This window comes from Rousettus aegyptiacus, unplaced genomic scaffold, assembly GCF_014176215.1.
Source record: "Rousettus aegyptiacus isolate mRouAeg1 unplaced genomic scaffold, mRouAeg1.p scaffold_m13_p_14, whole genome shotgun sequence".
NCBI classification, from domain to species: Eukaryota; Metazoa; Chordata; class Mammalia; order Chiroptera; family Pteropodidae; genus Rousettus; species Rousettus aegyptiacus.
The window spans coordinates 33788716-33808456 of record NW_023416289.1 but is presented as its reverse complement, the minus strand read 5'-3'; the positions used below and the strand labels follow the sequence as shown (position 1 = coordinate 33808456).

The following is a 19741-nucleotide window of genomic DNA, read 5'->3' as shown; positions in this document are numbered from 1 at the left end:
GAAGAATGAGTGAAAAACCAACATTCATCTTTATTGTTGTACTATCTTCCTACTGATTAAAATAATAAACTCGTAAAAAGAAAATAGGCAAGAGTTTGAGCATTTTACCAAAGAAGATAAAGAGAGGGTAAATTAATGCATGGGGGGAAAAAACTCAACATCATGAATTCTTAGGGAAATAGAATTAAAACCAAAGTTGAGTTACCATTACACACTTATTTCCAGGTCTAATACTGAAAAAGATTAACCATACCAAGTGTTGTCAGGGTTGTAGAGGAACTGGAATTATCACGTACTGTTGGTGGAAAGGCAAAAAGGAACCACCCATAGTTCAGCATTTCTTAAACTGTAAAACATGGACCTACCCTATAAGTCTGAGAAATAAAACATATCCATATAAAGAACTAAATGCAAATATTCATAGCAGCTTTATTTGCAATACTCCAAACCTGGAAATATACCGAACCATTAATAAATGAATGGATTACAAACTGGTTATTCACAGAACTGAATACTACCCAAGATTAAAAAAAACAATAATAACCATTCACGTGAGCATTATTCTTGAATCTCAAAATAATTGTGCAGCATGAAGGAAACCAATATTTTTTAAAAGAGTACACACTTTATGAGGCCTATTTAAAATTATAGGAACCTAGCTCTTGTAAAGGAAAGTAAATCAATGATGCCTGGAGTGCTGGGAGAGGCAGGGAGATTATAAAAGGGCACGAAGGAACTATATGGATGACAAGATAAGTTCACTTTGATGAGTGTGATGGTTTCATAGCTTTATCCCTACATCAAAACTTACCAAATTGTATATAAGTGCACTCTGTTGCATGTCAATTATATGTATACCTGAATAAAGCTTTAAAAAGTGTTTCCATATAAATACCTAGATAACCATTTTTTCTTAGAAAATTAGGTGGCAACCCTATATATCATCTCTCTTTCTCCGTGCCCTGGGAGGGGTAGCCTTGCCTCAGTGTCTGGATACAGAATTATCCTTCTAGTTTTGTTTTCTTGCCTCTAGAGCAATGGCCTTGAGGTGAACACCTCAGAGGCTACAGGAATCCACGAAACGTTTAGATTATTTTCCATGCCAATGACCTCAGCTATAAGACGTAGCTATGGAGGTCCTGAGAATTTCTGTACACACCAATCACAGCAGCCAGTCACAGAAATATTTGTGGATAAACTTTCAGAAGAGGCATATCCCATCTAATTTACTGCAGTCTCTTGCACTCCCTATCAATCCAGTGTTTCTGTCCCAATTATAGTTCTGCCTGACTCTTATAGTTTTACAAAAAATAACAGTAACCTACGAAATTTTGTACATTGTGGAAAAAGGCTCTTTTGCAGGACCTGGGGGGAAGGTCCCCTCAATGTTGCTGAGAATTATGTAATACGTACTATGAACAAGGAATAAAATTCATAGTGTTCACAGGGCAACAAAGGTCTCCTCTTTAAGGTGACCTCTGACCTACCAAAATAATCATGGCACAAGCCTGAAAATTAGGACCACAAAGTCGTGCAGTCTTTCTTTCGAGGTCTTGGACGGCAACACAAAATAAATCAATTTTGGACAATGAGTGATTTTCTCCCACTAAACTGTCCATTTTGAAGCACAGAAAGGTTGGGATCCTCACAAAAATCTGTTCACCTCTATGTGCTGACAGGTCACAATTCTTTCAAATCACTCTGTGCAGTGAATAGAACCGCCAAAATTAAACGTACAAAAACAAAGGCCTTCACAAAAATATCATAAACCAGAAGTTTCCAGGTTGGTCGATTAGAACCTGAAAAAAAATTCATCACAAGTATAATGTGAGAACAATAATGTCCCTGAAAGAGGTAGTCCTTTTTAGCTGAGGATGGGTCCTCTGGACTAAAACTGGGGCAGGTCCATTCCCTAAAGTCAGAGAGAAAGGAATGAGGATTCTGCCAAGGGCTCAGGGTATTCATAATTTCCTCAAGCAAAAGGGAGAACAAAGGTCAGCTTTCCAGGGCATTTGGGATTATGACTAATGCATTGTGCAGGTAAGTCAGGTGGGAGAGGTGAAATGGCTTCAGCCACAGAAATTGGCAGTGACATAAATCTGGTAATAGCATGGGGCAGGTTAGAAAGTGCAGTGCAGTTCCTTAAAACCTCACATGTACCTAAAACTTACGAGTAATCTAGCACAGTGCATATTGGCATAAGAGGTTTAAATTTAGGTAAATGGCTCTTACAGAGGCTCCTCCAGTGTTGTTATACTGAATAAGAATAAGAAAAGAAAACATTCCCAGCACATTTAAGGCTTTTCTCCAGTGTGAACCCTCTGGTGTCTAAGGAGGTTAGATTTGCGGCTAAAAGGTTTTCCGCATTCACTACACACATAAGGTCTCTCTCCAGTATGAACTCTCTGGTGTTGAATGAGATCAGATTTGTGGGTAAAGGGTTTCCTACATTCACTGCACTCATAAGGCCTTTCACCAGTGTGACCTCTCTGGTGTTGGATGAGGCTAGAACTTTGGCTAAAGGACTTCCCACATTCACTACACTCATAAGGCTTTTCTCCTGTATGAACTCTCTGGTGTTGAATGAGGCTAGCACTTTGGCTAAAGGATTTCCTGCATTCACCACACTCATAAGGCTTTTCTCCAGAATGAACTCGACGGTGTTGAATAAGTCCAGAGCGTTGTCTAAAGGACTTCCCACATTCACTGCACTCATAAGGTCTTGTGCCTGTATGAATTCTCTGGTGTTGAATGAGGTCAGATTTGCGCGTAAAAGACTTTCCACATTCATCGCACTCATAAGGTCTTTCTCCAGTGTGAACTCTCTGATGTTGAATGAGGATAAATTTGCGGCTAAAGCACTTCCCACAAACGCTGCACTCATATGGCCTTTCTCCAGTGTGAACACTCCGGTGTCGAATGAGGTTAGAGAACTGTCTAAAGGACTTCCCACATTCGTTGCATTCATAAGGCCTTTCTCCACTGTGAATTCTCTGGTGCTGAATGAGTTCAGATTTGCAGCTAAAGGATTTCCCACAATCACTACACTCATGAGGCATTTCTCCAGTGTGAACTCTCTCATGTCGAATAAGGTTAAAGATTTGTCTAAAGGTTTTCCCACATTCGCTGCATGCATAAGGCTTTTCTCCAGTGTGAACTCTCTGGTGTCGGAAGAGGCTGGAGCTTTGTCTAAAGGACTTCCTACATTCCCCACACTCATAAGGCCTTTCTCTAGTATGAACTCTCTGGTGTTCAATGAGGTTGGATCTGTAGCTAAATGATTTCCCACAGTCCATACACTCATAATGCATTCCTCCAGTGTGCTGTCTTCGGTGGTGAATGAGTCTAGATTTGTGTATAAAGATTTTCCCACATTCATTACATTCGTAAATCCTTTCTTCACTGTGAATTCTCCGGTGTTTTATAAGATTAAAGTTATGGGTAAATAATTTTCCACATTCTTTGCATCTGTAAGGTTTGGTACCACTATGAATTCTCTGGTGTTCAATAAGGCTATAAATTTGGCTAAAGAATTTCCCACATTCACAACATTTATATGGCCTTTCTCTAATGTGTGTTTTCTGGTATTGAACATATCTGCAGTTGCAGCTGAAGGCTTTCCCACCTGTGCTACACTCATAAAGTCCTTCTCCAGAGCAGACACTCTGACGGTGGTTGTGGCTGACAGCTTTTTCACATTCACTCCACTCATGACTTTTTCCACTGTGAAAGTCCTGCCCACTCTCACTGCCATTGTGTGGCTCCTCACTGTTAGGAGTGGCCTGGTGCTGGACAAAGCCTGAGGTAGCTGGGAAGTCCTCCCCAACCTCCCTATAGATAAAAGGCTCCCCTGACATGTAGAAACTGTAGGTGGTCACAAATGAGGACCCATCCATATCTTTTTTCCAGGGCTTCTCTACACTGGCATGCCTCTGGTGCTGGTGACGGTTTGCACTGAAACAGAAGTATCTCGCACATCTGCCACCCAAGTATGGTTTCTGCAAAGAGTATATTGTTTGGTGCTCAGCTTGGTGCAAAATATCTTTTAAGATTGGGACACACATCTCACAGGGATGAGTCTTCTGGATGGTTGGTGCTGTCTTAGAAGCCCTGACTTGTGACTCTCCTACAGATTCACTCTGCTCAGAAGGGGCCTCCTCATCTTCCGTCTTATGCCAACAACCTGAAAGCAGAAAAATGCTGAGGAAATGGCCGATTACTTCAGTGGGAGGAAGAAGTCCCATTACAAAGGTGTGTCAGACACAATATGTTGTGTCCATGGGACTGTTCTAAAAACAAGGGGCCTAAGGCAGGTTGAGGAAGGGGCTCTGTGCAGCACGAGGCCTTGGAAGATCACAGATTAGGGGAGACCTCACCAGAGAAAGGACAAAGATGGCATGCACCACATGGAAGAGAGGCAGGATCTCCAATCCATTCTTCTGCCAACAGGCTTCAGAGGAACGTTGTCTGCTGGTGACATGGGCAAGTTGTGCAGAAGGTTAGTCATGTCCTTTCTCAGTAAAATTCAATATGAACTGAAGCATCCGGTGTTCATGGACAATTTAAAGATATGTGCACACCTCACAACATATGCACAGATCAATGTTAGAGACTACTGTAGAGGAAGCAGTGCAGATGAACAGGTGATGCATGGAGATCTCAAAGGTGAAAGGAGCCAGGAAGTCACAGATGAAATGGCAAGTCAACCAAGCGTCAAGTATGGGGAAGAAAAGGTAGAAATGAGGTGTGATCAGTGGTACTTCCACAAAAACATTATTGGACACATCGCAGGTTCCTGTTACAATTTGAATACAACCCTATGTCATGCTCTCCTCCAGTTGCCACTCACCAGGATCAGGCCTCCTCTGAGACCATCTTGCTATGTCCACCCTGCAGAACAACCAGGGTTCTCCCTGCACCCTCAATTGTACCTGAATGATGGGAATCTTAATGAAAGACAAAGTAGGTGAGCAGCCAGCACTGGCCCAGAAAAAATCAGTATACAATAGAATTCAGTGAAGAAACTGAAAACAATTAAAGGAGGGTCTTACAAGAACAGCCCATGGGTCAAGTAAGTAATGACCATGACCTGGCACAGCAGTCATGAAGACCTAGAAGAAGGGGACAGAACTGGACGTTATGGATCTGGACATGGCCACCCTGCCAGGGGGAGGGCAAGCAAGGTGGGATCCATTAAATTGTCTGCAGGACTCCTGACTCCTAGACACTTCCCTGAACTTTTTGAGGCAACAAGTGTTAGAGACGCTTGGGGAGTCCATTGCTCAGAGCACTCCACAGAGCTCAGCATTGGTACCCCCAGCACATATGACAAGAAAGTAGAGGAAATTAGCTGAGCCCATGAGAAAGACAGCTACCTGTGGAGAAAAAAGTGAAGGCAGGACATCACCTCAGGACACTAGGAGAGATGTGAGGGTCTTACCCACAGATGCCACAAGTGCAAAGTTCTCCAGCATCACATCGTAGTACAGGATTCTCTGAGCCTCATCAAGGAGCCCCCACTCCTCCTGAGAGAAGTCAATGGCCACGTCCTCAAAGTTCATACCCTGTTATAATGGGGACAATTCACTCAGCTTCTGTTTGTGGCTATCAAACATAGGTTGGGTGTTGTGAAAGACGCCTGCAGTCCTGGCAGGATGCCTGGTGCTTAGAGCAATAAGGTCACACTACAGGGAGGGTGTACATGTCTTACTTATTCTGGGGCCTCTTGCTCTAGCCAAAAGGATAAAAAGAGGGAGTAGCTGATAACACAGCGGTGGCCTTGAGGCTGAATTTGGAAGTTGGTGGTAATCTGTAATTACTAATCTGATTGTAACTAATAATAATAACAAAGCCAGCTTTGTTAGAGAGAGAATAAAAAACCATGGAGACAGGGCTGGGGGAAGCTAGCATTGCCATTCATCCCCTCTCCCTTATCCATGTTAGTTAATCCATTTCCAGACTCTGACTCTTCTTCCTAACCATCTTATCTGCAACAGTTGGGGAGAACAACTGGCCAAAAAGGAAAGTTAACTGATCTGATACTGGTCTTGCCAGACAACACTTAAGTCCCCCAAACTGTCCCTCCAAGACACAAAAAACATAGTTTCACCCTTCACCCTTACGACCCCAACTCCAGGGCCCTGATGCCATCGGTTTACATTACCTTCTTCACGTGTGCATAATTCTTTGAACCACACTTCTCTCACACAGTTACATTCCCAGAAGCACAATTTCAAAGGTAACACAGCCCTGCCATGATGGAGACAGTTCATTCCATGATCAGCCTCTTTCCTAAGAGTCTAATTCCATCACCTCTTTAATCTATCCCTTGCTCATCCTCCCTTCCCCATGCCAGTGGAGATTTCTAAGCCTGGGTGGCACTGATGTCCACTGTCTCATCATGGTTCTATTGATCACTAAGTCAGCTCTCCATTACAGGCAGGTGGGCAGATAAATGACATCTAAGCTCTGGACCTGGCATGCAGGACCACAACACCCCCTTTTCAGGCAATTCCCCTGGAGTTCCCGGTATCATTTTTTCCAGACACCACCAAACATGGGCTCACCCTTCACTCTTAGAGCACGGGGGCATGAATTTACACTCTGTCTCCCAAACATCACCCACTATCCCAAACCTCTCCCTCTCACAATGTAGTCCCACAGCTCTAGTCTGCTCCTGCCCTACACCATAGTCATCTCTTTGGTCTATCCATTCATTACTCAGCATATGCGATCCAGAAGATGCCTGGCAAATTTAAACAGGATCAAGTACTACCCTAGACTCTGATACTCCCCACTGACAGTGGTGGCCTTGAGTCCTGCTATGAAAGCCTCCCTCCCTGACTGTTCCTTGCTTCAACCTCACCTACTGAGACCAACATCAGATTTTAGATACCCACAGCCCTTCACTGTACTGCATTTGATGCCCCTTTACCAGTCACAGCCTTACTCTCTCCACCTAACCCTCGTTCAAGGCCCAGCTCCAGTGCCCCTCAACCCCATGCTCAGTGAGTCTTCAAGATGACCACTTATGCCCCTAAGCTAATCCACCAGCCTGGTGGAACAATCCAGGCCACACCAAGGGTCACAACAAAATCCTGTAAGAACAAGCTCCAGTTTCATCTTGTGCGAATTATTCCTATACCTCCACATCCAGCTCATGTCCACTCATCCTTGAAGGCCTTGGCCATTTGTCAAACCATATTCTCTCCCCTACCCTCTACATGACTACTTCTCTCTAATCTATGTTGTGACACCCCTTTCCAACAAGGGGCCCAAACGGGAGACTCAGTTCTGGGGCCCGCCCTCTTCTTCCTAGTCTACTATTACCATTATCATTCTGACCAGCATTCCCTAAATTAAAATGATGACAGCTCTTCCCTGGTCACACACTCTTCACTACCTTCTGGAAAGTCTCCATTCTGTACTTATCCTCAGAGTTCTAGACACCCATGAACTGCTCTCTGAAACATCTCATAGTTTAAGATGCCAAAAATAAAACTCCTGATATCCCAAATGAAAATTACTCTTACTATGAACTTTGTCTATCTTCCAGCTGCTTAAAGCAAACCTTTGTCATCCTTTACGCCTACTTCTCTCAATCTCAAAATTAGAAAATCCAGGCAGCCATACCTAACACACTGTTCCAGAATTTAACTGCTTGTTCCACCTCCTCGGCCACAATCCAGGTCCAGTTACCATCATACTCACTCAGAATATCTCAGTAGCCTCCTCCTTGGTCCTTCTACCACCTCCACACTCATACTGTCCCATGCTGCAGCCACAAGGTTTCTAATGAGACCCGGGTCGGGTCACTTGTCTCCATTGCTCCAAATCTCCCACTGCACCCATCACCTCAATCGACATCCACTTCTCACACAGCAGTTCTAGATCTGCCTCCTGTCCCACTGCTCCTAGTTCCCACTCAGAAGAAAGGATTCCTGCAGGTCCCAGAACCAGTTCAGCCTCCCCTCCAAGCTTCTGCACATTCTGGTACCCATGCCTAAGAGGATCTTCCACATCTCATCCTACTGATGGCCAAAAACAGGAACCACTCCATACAACCCTAGACCTCGACTTAAGACCCTGAGCTTGGTGTCTAAGTCCCCCAGGTCCAAGGGCTGGAGGAGTGGTTGAACAGTCCCAGGACACCACTATCGCAGAGACTGTGAGGGTAGGGTAAGGATCAGTGAGGCCCTGAAATAAGCACCACAAACTAAGACCCCTAAGCGATTCTGCAGTTACAGGAATCTATATGCACCGCCAGGATCAATGGGCTCAGGCCACTAAATCCCCTTGCCCAGCCCAGAAGCCTGGTGACCCTGAGATAACTGCATTATCTCTGGGCCTCAATCCTCATTGCAGGCTCTTGCTAGTTACGTAACCTTTTACAGGACATCACCTTCCTCTCCCTATTATCGTCCCTCTTCGAGTCTTGTCTTCCTCTGAGCAGCTTTTGAAAACTTCTGGACATCTCAAGCTCCTTTTTTGTTCACAACCCTCCATGGCTCCCAGCGTGCTGAGAACGGAAGTGAAACTCCTCGGGCAAATTTACCCTCACAGTCTCCGTTCCTTGTGGACACTAAACAGGGCCTGGGGTCTCCCCAATGCTCCCAGTGAGTCGCCCCCCACGTCTTCACACGGCCGGCTCTTCAGCCTGTTACCCTCTTCCACATCTCGTCAGATCGGATGTCGGCCACGAGCACCGGGGCCCAGGCTGCAGGACGGCAGCAGCGCCCGCACACGGGGCTTTTAAGAGTTCGGGGGCTGAGGGCGGTGAGGAACGGAGAACACGAACTCACCTCAGCCAGGATCCTCGGCGCGACCGCCGCCATCGGACTGTGTGGACGAAGCGGAGTCTGCGTAGCACGCAAGCCCCGATCCCAGCCTGTGGCGGGACACCCAGCGGTAAACCCCCTCCAAGACTCGGACCCGCCTCTGTGCAGCGGAGACGACTCCTTTGGTACTTTCTAGACCGCAGCCTCGCGCGGGGAAGCCTCTAACTCAGTGAACTGACGGGATTGGCCAAAACGACCGCCACGAGGACGATGCCGGAAGTCCCTCCCTGACCCTCACGGAAATACCTCTGCCTTGGGCTTTCATAGGTTCAACCCCACCACCTTTGGGCGCATTGCCCTCTAGGTAATGAAGTTTCTGCTGCTGTACCGGTGACGTAAGTGTCCCGTTCATTGACCTCATCAATAAAGATGTCGAGGGACCACGAGCGGCGCTGGAAAATGGCGAATTTATCTTTTAGGGGCAGTTGGTAGGTTTCTGGGGAGTGTTGTCTGCAACTGATCACTTATTTGGAGACATTATTTCAGACTCCATGAAGCTCAGAATGCTACTTGAGGCTAAAAATATTGTTTCAATTATTCCCTAAGACAAATGGACCTATTCTCACTCAGATACAAAATGCATCTGTGTTAGCAGAAATATACATAACTTGGAGGATAAGGAAGGCCGCCATGAAGTAAGAGGACAAGGAGTTATCTCTACCTCTGGTTCCCACAGAGAACGCTCTCCTGCTTGTATATTCAGTTATGCTATCTACTCTATAGAACAACATTGTTCATCCATTCAGTATTCTCTACTCAATATCCTAAGATATAGTCAATTCCTTTAGGAATCTGACATCTATCTCAAACGGAGTGCAACTTATTAATTAGTGTTTTGGTATGTGATAGTGACCAGTGTTCTCAGGCAGAGCACATGTTCACAGGGAACATCGAACCCCATCATCTCATCTCCTTCAGTGATTGCTGGGACTGTTGTCGTTCATGAGGAATTGATGCTATCTCAGAAAAAAAGGTACTGAAATGCAAATTACAAAAAATCATTAATAATTATTATGTAATTATTCAAAGATAATGGTAGCAATAGCTGTGAGGAAACATCAGTGGAGGGTGAAAAGACTTAAGACCTCAGATAATTTTCATCGGGAGTCATTGAAGTCTGAGTTAGGCTGAGCCCAATCTTGGTATTGTGATTCTTTTTAATCGGTTTCATCCTAGTGGATTTGTAGTGGTTTCTCATTGTAGTTTTAACTTAGAATCTTGTAATGACTAATGTCAAACAACTTTTCTACTCACCATTAATACACATTCCTTAATGAAGCATCTGTTCAAATATGTTGCCTATTTTATTTTTTGTCCTTTTCTTATTGATTTCTATGATTTATGTGCAAGTCCTTCAGTCAAATATTCACAAATTTTCTACTATTTTGTATTGCCATTTAAAATAATTTTTGAGATTATATGTATATATATGTGAGTGTATGTTTGTGTATATATACATATATACACATATATACATATACATATATACATATATACACACATATATACATATATATATAGTGTCATTGCAGTGGTTTAAGAGTTGTCTTTACTTATAACTAGCAATTCCTTACTACTCCAATGTTTTAGTTAATAACTTTTATTAAACTTTCTCTATTCACACTACTATGAAATTTCTGTCTCCTGATTGGACCCTAACTGATAATGAACTGGTTCTGGCAGTAGTACTCCTAATAGATAAACCCATAAGGATGAGATTTGAATATTGGTTCAACCATGCCCTTGGGCTTGAATGAAATACTAAACACCTAGCCAATGGGAAATGGGGTGCTAATGACCCATGGTATGCATTGGCATCATAATTGATCTGTTACCTGGAACTGATTATGATGAAGTAGCAACTGCAGTACATGCCTTGAGACCAAGTGCTACAGTGAGTATTAAGACAGTGAGTGTGACTAAAAGGACTGTATTCAGGGAAGGATTCTTTTGACTTCACATTACTGCTTACAGAGAGAAAATGGTAAGTTGAAGGTCACTATCTCTCAGCTCAAGTCCCAATATAAGAAACAGAAGGTTTCCATGATAGCCTTAAAAGCTCTGATTTCTGTAGCTGCAGGGCTCATGTTGCTGAAAATCAAAACATTAAATGGCTTTCTGAATTACAGTGCGAGTTGAGTACATTACCCTGTGGAGTTGGGCTGTACCACTCTCCTGATACACAAATGTGTTCACCAAGCTCTTTGAACTTTGTGGTTACGAAGACATAATCAACTGTTAATTCAATTTCTAGACCCTCTCCTCTTCCCAGAAGATGGATGTGGGGCTGAAAGTTAAACTTCTAATCATTGCTTGGTCTTTCTGAGGACCACCACCCATCCTGTAGCCATCCAGGAGCCCACCAAGGGTTGTGTCACTTTTGAAACAAAAGACACCCATATGGGAAATTCTAAAGGATTTAGGAACTCCATGTCAGAAACCAGGGTCAAAGACCAACTGAGTGCTCTCATCACTCAGAAAATTACAAGGGTTTTTGGAGATCTGTGCCAGAAACTGTGGAAAATATGCATAACTTACATCTATTATTTTGTAAATTGTCTCACAGAGGTCTTTTGAAAGAGATTTTTCCCTTGTACCAAGAAGCATTTGCCAGAATATTCACTATAGCAAAATCCCTAGAGACAGGAAAGAAGACCGGTAAACATGCTTCTCCACACAGTGGAACCTTCTCTGCAGCCCAATAGTTCTCCCTTCTATGGATGCAGCGAGGGAATCACAGAAATGTCACAATTACCCTGTAGAGTGCCCCTTCCATGGTTCAGGCCATCTCTACATGTAATCTAGTTTCAGTGGGATTGAGCCCCAATTTCCTAGTGGAAACCAGCTCACAAATGGATTCCAAATTAGCAGCATACATGCCTTTGCCTCAGCATTGCCCAGAATCCTCTTTTTCTCCAAACTGCTTTTTTCAAACTGTTTCTGCTAGTAAGCTCCCCTTCCTCCCTATACCTGTCATCTCTGGAAGAAATGAATGAAAAATATTTGACTTTTCTGGTATCTGTTATAATAACTTTCTGCAACTTCCCATCGCCAGTGATATTCACATCCAGTTTAACTTGTAATATGTCCAGTGAATTAAAAAAGTGATTATATCATTTAACTATAACAGTTCCTTTTCATGGGTTAAGTCCTATTTTCCAGGTTTCTTCATCCCTTCCCCACATATTTAGCTGTCTGTGGCTGCACTGAAATAAAGGGCGTGGACAGAGGACAGGATAGCTGGCAGAGAAAGCCTCACTGGACCACCATGAGTGGGTGTTTGTGTTTTGGGGTTGGGTGTCATTGCCTTCTTGTGTGGGGCATATTCCTAGATTTTAAGAGATAAACACTGACATTACACTTTTTCTTATTTATTCAACAGATTTTATTGGTCATTTGAAATGTGGCAGCCCCTTTCTAGGCACCTCAGATACTTTGGTGAACAAAACTGAGAAATCTCCTGTCTTCCTTGAACTTCCATTTCAGCGAAGGAGACAATAAATGGACAATATAGTCAGGGTATTATAAATCATAAAGAGAAGTATAAATCATAAAGAGAAGTACCATGGAAATAACACATACTCACAGATACATTTTTATACATTACATCGAGGAAGCTTCTGGTGTGGGGGAAACACATCTGAAAGCAAGTCTCTGGTGTGTCCTTAGGTGGCGGTGGTAGGTGGATGATTGGCGGTAGCTTCTCTGGCACAAGGAACACACATAGGGCTTCTCTCCAGTGTGAATTCTCTCATGAGCCACAAGGTTTGTTCTGTGGCTGAATGACATTTCACATGTGCCACACCTGAAAGGCCTTTCTCCTGTGTGAATCTTCTGATGAACGCGTAGATCTGAGGCCTGGAAGAAGCCTTTGTTACATTCAGCACAAATAAATGTCCTCTCGTTATCGTGTCTTCTCTGGTGGATTTTCAGCCGAGAGAAATACCTAAAGATCTTGGGACACTTGTCACATTGGTATGACTTTTGTGCTCTCTGGAATCTTTCTTGGTGTTCCCCACATGTGGAGTTTCCCACATTGCTGTGGTGGGTAGGAATAAGCTCAGGAGTGACCTGATCTGGCCCGGAGAGAAACACTGGTCCTGCCTCCAACAGGACTTCTTGAGAAGGGGGTCCTTTCAGGAACCCCTTCTGGGACCTGGAGGTGCCTAGACCTGCTCTTCTAGAGCTGAGCAGATTCTCCACAAAAACATGTCCCTCTTTAGGCCTGGGACAGCTCTCTTCCTGGATGACAAGTAGGGAAGGTATTTGATGGCCTTGACTAGTAGTAGTACTGTCATTTTCTTGACACGTTTCCAGAGAAATACTGCCATCATTTTCTTTATCTTCATCTCCTGTGAATATAAAGGAGTGACTCAGTGAAATTGTACCCCAAAAGGGTTCCACACAGAACATCCCTCTGTTACCTGGGCTCCCCTCACTCACCTTGTCCTGTTTCCAGGGAAGTATCTTGGGGAGTCCAGGAGGGTGTCTTCATGTTTGCTGCTATTGAGGTTCCTGCTGACAACTGTTTTGTGAAGTGAATGATGACTTCTCTTAAGGGCATATTCTCAGAAAAGAGGGCTTCCTGTCCCTGCATGTGGACATGGACCTGTAAACAAACCGTTATCATTGTCATATCTGGATCTGTTGAGTGACAAGCCTTTGTGAAAAAGCTATCCTCATCGGGCTTTCCCAAGATCTTTCTACTAAGTGCTCCCACACCTACTGTCCTGCCCTTTATCTCTGCTGACTTTAAATTTCATGGTAACTTATAGTTAGCGTGGCTTCCCTAATGAAAAAAAAAAAAGATGTTCTTTCTGAGGAAAAAACAAACTCCTGTTAAGGAATTTCTCTTCATTCTTAAGGTTTCTGCTCAACTGTGAAATTTCTTAGTGGGCCCTCCTACCACCACAGCTTAAATCAAGTTATATCAATATGTTGGCTCCCATTTGTTCCACTGAATACATGTACATAAAACATTTTTTCCTTGCTACTTAGAATGGTGAAAATTCTCCTTGGCAAGGACTAATAACTGAGTCTACAGGAACTCTTATTTCTCTACTTCCAGGTGACTCCAACAGACATTACTTATTTCTTACACCTCTCTTCCCCTTTACTTACTAAGCCAGGTGGCTTTATGCAATCATCGCTCAGGTCTTCCATGAATTTCTCCAGGTTTCTGCCACTTGAATTCCATTTATTCTTCAATGTAGACCTGTCACTGTAGTGCCTATTGATCATAAATTGTTCCAGGACCAAACAAGAAATAATTTCATCCTTGCTGTGTTTTTCTGGTTGCAGCCATGAGTGAAATGACTTATAGAGTCTTTGCAGTTCCTGCCTTGCACAAAAGTTATTGCTGTTTGACAATAAGCTGAGCTCAGTGCTTGGGAACCCAGAGATCCCCTCTTCCTCCTGGGTAGCAGGTCCTTGGCTGGTATTAAGCTCTAGATTTTCTGACCCAGGATCATTCCTGGATTGTTCACCTTGACATGAGATTCTGAGATCTAAAGCCATTCTTAACAGAATTCTCAGAGAGACTAAATTCAGGAATTTAATCTCTTTTGAGTTGTTTCTCTGGGGATCTGTTTTGACAACTGGTAGCTGCTTAAAGACTGCAAGCTAGATATAGGAGAAATATAATTAATTAAAGCACTGACATATTTAAAAGCAAACAGAAAGGTTCAGCACCTACTGAAGTCACGGATGAATTCTACTAGACATTTAAGAAAGAGAGCTAATTTTACAGTAACTTTCCTAGAGCATAAAATAGTGGGAACTCTCCTCTTTTAGTTAATGAGTTCAGCAGCTCTCTGATAATAAAACTTTACAAATACATTAAAGGAAGGAACACTACAGGCCAATATCTCTCATGAAAATAGGTATATAAATTAAAAGCAAATTATTTGCAAATCAAATCCAGTCACATTTAAGGAAAATAATAATATCACAAACAAGTGCAGTTTACTTTCTAAATGAAAAGTTGGTTTAAAATTTAAAAACCAATGTAACCTACCACATTAATAGAATATAGAAAAAACACTATAATCATCTCCTTAGATATGCTTAAAATGTTCAATAAAAATCAGTGCTTGTTATTAAAAATGATACTCAGTATACTAAGAATAAAGAGAACTTCATTGATATGATAGAGTATACAAGATGCAGCATAAATTATCTTTTAAAATTTTCACCTTGAGACTGAGATCAATGCCCACTGTCAACTCTATACAGCATTGGACTGCTCCCTAACCAGTAAATAACAACAATAGTGAAGACGCATCAAATATCATTATTTATATATGTCCTGATATTGTCTGCAGAGAAATCCCAAATACTCTACAAATACTTTATGAGGTGAATTTTCACAAGATGCATGATGCAATGCCAAATGCCAAAATCAATTGTATTGTACAATAATACAAGCAGCTTACAGTTAAAAACAAAAAATATTTTATCACTTATATTTCTGTTAAACATCAAATATCTAAGAAAAGAATCCAATAAAAATGCATAAGCCTTCTGCCCAAATACACATTCATAGATACTATATATATACAGGATAGTCATGTTCATGAGTTAGAAGACTCAGAAATATAGAAAATCTTAATTCTCTCCAAGATGCTTTATAAATGCAATGCTATTTCAATGAAAATCTAGCAAGTGGATGTGTGTATGTTTGCGTGCACATGAAAAATGACAAGACGATTCTAAAATTATATAGACACAAAGGGCTAAAAATACCCAAGACAAATCTGAAGAATAATAATTTTTCTGGATGTACATAATCAGAAAGCAAAATGGATTAGGAGATTAGATTTATTAAGACTGTGATCATGACAAAAGGAAAGACAGAAAAAGCAACAGAACGGAACATTGTCCTGATACAAATCGACATCTATATAGCGACCTGCTTTCTGAAAAACATGACACTAAAGTGCAAAGGATAAAGTTTTTTCAATAAGTGAAGCTAGGTCAACTGACTGTTCATAAGGGGAAAATTAATCTTGACCCCTACCTTACACCACTTACAAAAATTAACTATGAGTAATTTTTTAAATCTCTAAAATATAAAACAATAAAGCTTCTGGAAGACCACATAAAATAGAATGTTTAAAAACTTATAATAGGAAGAGATATTTTTAATACAACATAAAAATAACAGCATAAAGGAGAAGATTGAAATATTGGACTATGTAAAAATGAGAACTTCTGTTCATCAAATAGAGTCATTCATTCATTTAAAAGATGAAGCACAATATAGAAGAGATTTTCAATACATACACGAAACACGGAATGTGTTTATAAAGAACTCCTTCAAATCGATTGAATAGAAGACTGCTTAATAGAACTGTCAAAAGTGGATTGATAAATAAAGAGAAAGAGGTTTTCAACCTCATTAATGATTCCAGAAATGCAAAATAAAACTACAATATCATGCTACAAAATATATTCCAGAGTGACTAAAACCATATAGACTGAGTGTAAGCACGGTTTGGATCACCTGAATGTCTCAGTCACTGCTGGTTGGCACTCACTTTGGAAATATTTTGACTGGTATCTACTCAATCTGTATTTGTTCTTTGGCATATACTTAGCAGGAAAATGTACTCATGTGCATCAAAGACATAAATAAGAATGCTTATTTATATCATCATAACTCACAATATTTCCACACTGTAAACCATCTAAATGCCTAACATTAAGTGGAATAGACTATTAATTAATTCATATAGAAGCATATTTGACAGCAATAAAAATGAACTGCTTTATACAACATCATGGATTAACCACATATCAAAACATTGAATGAAATAATCCAGACACCAAACCATACATTTTGCTTAGTTACATTTATGTTAAGTCAAAAGCATACAGATATTGCCAATGTTATTTAAAATGTTGGTTACTTTTTGAGACAATAGTAGATGCTGGGATAGGTACATATATGGAGGGCTCTAGGTGGACTCTGTCCCTATTTTCTTAGAGTTGTGCACTTCCTGTTTTAGCTAGCAATATTTTATCTCTTATCTTGGAGGTAGTTACACAGAAGTATTTCTCCATAAAATTCTTCAAGTTATATATTTTCACTTTTTCATTTTTCTTTATGTTCATTACTCTTCAATAAAAATTTCAATTTTATTAAATTTTTTTTTCAATTGCAGTTGACATTAGTTTCAGGTGTACAACAGTGATTAGACATTTATATAACTTACAAAGTGATCTCCCCAACAAGTTTAGTACCCATCTGATACCATACCTAGTTATTATAATGTAATTGACTATATTCCTTATGCTGTGCTTTACATCCCCATAACTGTTTTTATAACTAACAATTTGTACTTCTTAGTCCATTAATCTTTTTCACCCAGTACCCCAACCCCCTCCCACCTGGCAACCATTAATTTGTTCTCTGTGTCTATGAGTTTGTTTCTGTCACATTTGTTTGTTTAAAAAGTTTAATTTTAAGAAGTAAATGGGTCTTAAGTTGCAATTGGACATGATGTATTTGAATGAAGGCAATGATCTGCTACAAATATGCTGTCAGTTATTATAGGAAAACAAAGTATTAGAAAAAGTTGAAGAATAAAGTGAACGAAATAGAAAAGACAGGCTGAAATCCACACAAATGATCTTGTCCTGTGTTGGATATGCCTACAACACATATAAATACTTGCACGACTATCCCAGCTAACTTCACTGTGGCAGTCCAGTAACACATTCCATGGGAAACTCTCTTCACTGTTTTTCTTTAATGCCATCAACAATTGTCCTTCCTTCTGGAAAACATTTGTTCTTACTTCACTGTTTTTATCAAAGTTATGGTTTTATGTTGCTGTTTCTAATCTCTGTTCTTTTCCACTGGCATGTAGGATCCAGCAGAGATGAAATTGAGTTTGTGTTGGTCCATACTGACTTCTGACAGCAAATCATGTCATGTGGACAACAGTAGGCACAGCATTTGGGGTGTTGAATGGAAAAAAGATATAATCTTCTATATCGCTGCTCTATTTTTGTGTCCTTTTCTCATTGTATAAATAGTTAAGATTTCAAATATTCGTACTTTTTTATAAAGCAAGCTTCATGCCACAAAATAGGAAAATGTGGGTGGGTATTGGGTGAGATTAATACGTGGGCACACAAAGACCTAATTAGTTTGTTAGTTGATGTCATTTCATGTTTTGTGTCAACCTCATCAGGCTGGCTGATCAGATTAGCTACCCTGATCTCATCAGTTAATGAGGCAAAGATGACTTGGGAAAAAAAACAATAGGAGAAAATTAAACATATTTTTGTCTTTCCTTAATCCATTTATCACAAAGCTTCCAGTCAATCTTCATCAAATGCTAATCTGCTCAGGTCATACTCCACTCTAGTCTTTGGTAAAGGCTCCCTTTTGTCCTCAGAGAAAAGTACTAAGTCCTTCCTGGTCCCACAAGGCCTGCCTGAGCCACCTCTCCTCCCTCCAACCCCATCTTAAGTGTTGTGGCTGGTACTCTATGTCCAGGTACATTTGTTGGTCTCTGTCTCTGTCTCTCTGTCTGTCTCCCTGTCTGTCTGTCTGTCTGTCTGTCTGTCTCTCTGTCTCCCTGTCTCCCTGTCTCCCTGTCTCCCTGTCTCTCTGTCTCCCTGTCTCCCTGTCTCCCTCTCTCTAACTTTCTTTCCTGTAAGGTCCATGGTTTCTTCTTCTGGTTTCCCCACAAGTTTTCTTTCTAGATCACTCTAGGCACATAGAAACCACTTGCTCTCATTTGCAGACATGCCAACAGCTGTGGAGAATTATAATGGCTAAGACCTTGGAATTCAAAGTCAGACTGCTATATTAAAAGTTCTCATCACAAGAAAAAAAAATTGTGACTATGTGTGGTAACAGATGTTAACTAGACTTAATGCGGTGATATTTTGCAATACATACAAATATTGAGTCATATTATACACCTGAAATACAGTGTTATATGTCAATTGTATCTCAATTAAAAAAAAACTCAGACTGTCAGAGTCCTTAATCTGGAGTCTGGCATTTACAAACTATGTGACCCCAGATAGACTATCCATCAGGTCCTCATCTGTATGATGGGGGCGGGGGGTGGGTCTGATCTCCAATGACACCAGCTCTCAGAATTGCCGTGGCAGCTAAGAGTTAATATATGTGAATGAAGCATGTGGAGCATTTGCTGGCACATGGTAAGCAACTGAACAGTCATGCTTTAAATTTCAACTCCCACCCTCGCCCCAATCAGCCATGGACCAACACTTTCACAGGATGCCGTAAAAATGAGTTACTAGAAACATGCAATCAACCAGACAACAAAGCCATGAAGACAGACTTTCCCAAGCAATGTCTCCTGGAGACAGGCTAGATTTAGCACAGCTGGAGCAGTTGTCATACTAGACCATCCCCCCTTCTTGCAATCTACTCCCCCTCACATATCTTTGTACCTAGGGACTTTATCTCCATAGCTAAGCCTACATACATGCATGCACACTTACATACACACAATTGGAAATTTTCCTTTCATTCTGGAAACTCACCTCCTCGAGGAGACTGAACTTCAAACTGGGTAACCCCAGACCACAGGCTCAGCTGCTGTGTGACTGGCTCTCTGCACTGGGTTCATCTGAAGTGTCTTCCCTTTTATAGGGCCTGGGGTCAGTGATGTAATTAAAGACGTGATTGGATAAAATCTGCTTGTTGATGTAATCTCTGATGTCATCTTCATCCTGCTCCAGCTCCAGCTCTCTAATACCTATTATATGCCCCCACCCCCACCACCCCGGGCCTGGGGCAAGAGGCCATCATCAAACACACTCACATTTCTGCAGTGAAATGTAACAAATGCAAATACTAGCATTAGCTTCACATAAATTCTGGTCAAGTTGTGTCATCACCGAGTCTCATACAA

General features: G+C 41.4%; 2 protein-coding genes across 5 annotated transcripts; both read right to left on the bottom strand.

The window, feature by feature from the left end:
• Positions 1-405: 405 nt before the first annotated feature.
• On the bottom strand, positions 406-9024 carry ZNF551 (zinc finger protein 551). 4 transcript variants are annotated; one of them, XM_016129353.2, is made up of 4 exons: positions 8802-9024; positions 5441-5564; positions 4377-4470; positions 4040-4183 (listed from the first exon to the last, which is right to left on the bottom strand). In XM_016129353.2, exons 1-4 carry the CDS (start codon positions 8832-8834, stop codon positions 4171-4173), a joined length of 264 nt encoding a protein of 87 aa, XP_015984839.1. In that variant the 5' UTR covers positions 8835-9024; the 3' UTR covers positions 4040-4170. The 4 variants fall into 4 exon arrangements, with proteins under 4 accessions (XP_015984838.2, XP_036088026.1, XP_015984839.1 ...); XM_036232134.1 differs by having other exon boundaries at positions 4377-4467; XM_016129352.2 differs by lacking the exon at positions 4377-4470 and having other exon boundaries at positions 406-4183; positions 8802-9011.
• A 3416-nt stretch (positions 9025-12440) lies between these two features.
• On the bottom strand, positions 12441-14354 carry ZSCAN4 (zinc finger and SCAN domain containing 4). Its single transcript, XM_016129351.2, has 3 exons — positions 13959-14354; positions 13281-13446; positions 12441-13189 (listed from the first exon to the last, which is right to left on the bottom strand). The coding sequence occupies exons 1-3, from the start codon at positions 14352-14354 to the stop codon at positions 12441-12443; spliced, it is 1311 nt and encodes a 436-aa protein (XP_015984837.2).
• Positions 14355-19741: the final 5387 nt, after the last annotated feature.

Bases quoted from the DNA above. Each gene is read 5' to 3' on its own strand.
- ZNF551 (XM_016129352.2), bottom strand. From the start codon at position 8,834: ATGGCGGCGGTCGCGCCGAGGATCCTGGCTGAG. The intron at 5,565-8,801 runs GTGAGTTCGTGT...CCATTATAACAG, and splicing joins CGCCGAGGATCCTGGCTGAG to GGTATGAACTTTGAGGACGT. The intron at 4,184-5,440 runs GTAAGACCCTCA...TTCTGCTTTCAG, and splicing joins TGCACTTGTGGCATCTGTGG to GTTGTTGGCATAAGACGGAA.
- ZSCAN4 (XM_016129351.2), bottom strand. From the start codon at position 14,354: ATGGCTTTAGATCTCAGAATCTCATGTCAAGGTGAACAATCCAGGAAT. The intron at 13,447-13,958 runs GTAAGTAAAGGG...GTTTGTTTACAG, and splicing joins GCATAAAGCCACCTGGCTTA to GTCCATGTCCACATGCAGGG. The intron at 13,190-13,280 runs GTGAGTGAGGGG...TTATATTCACAG, and splicing joins TTCCCTGGAAACAGGACAAG to GAGATGAAGATAAAGAAAAT.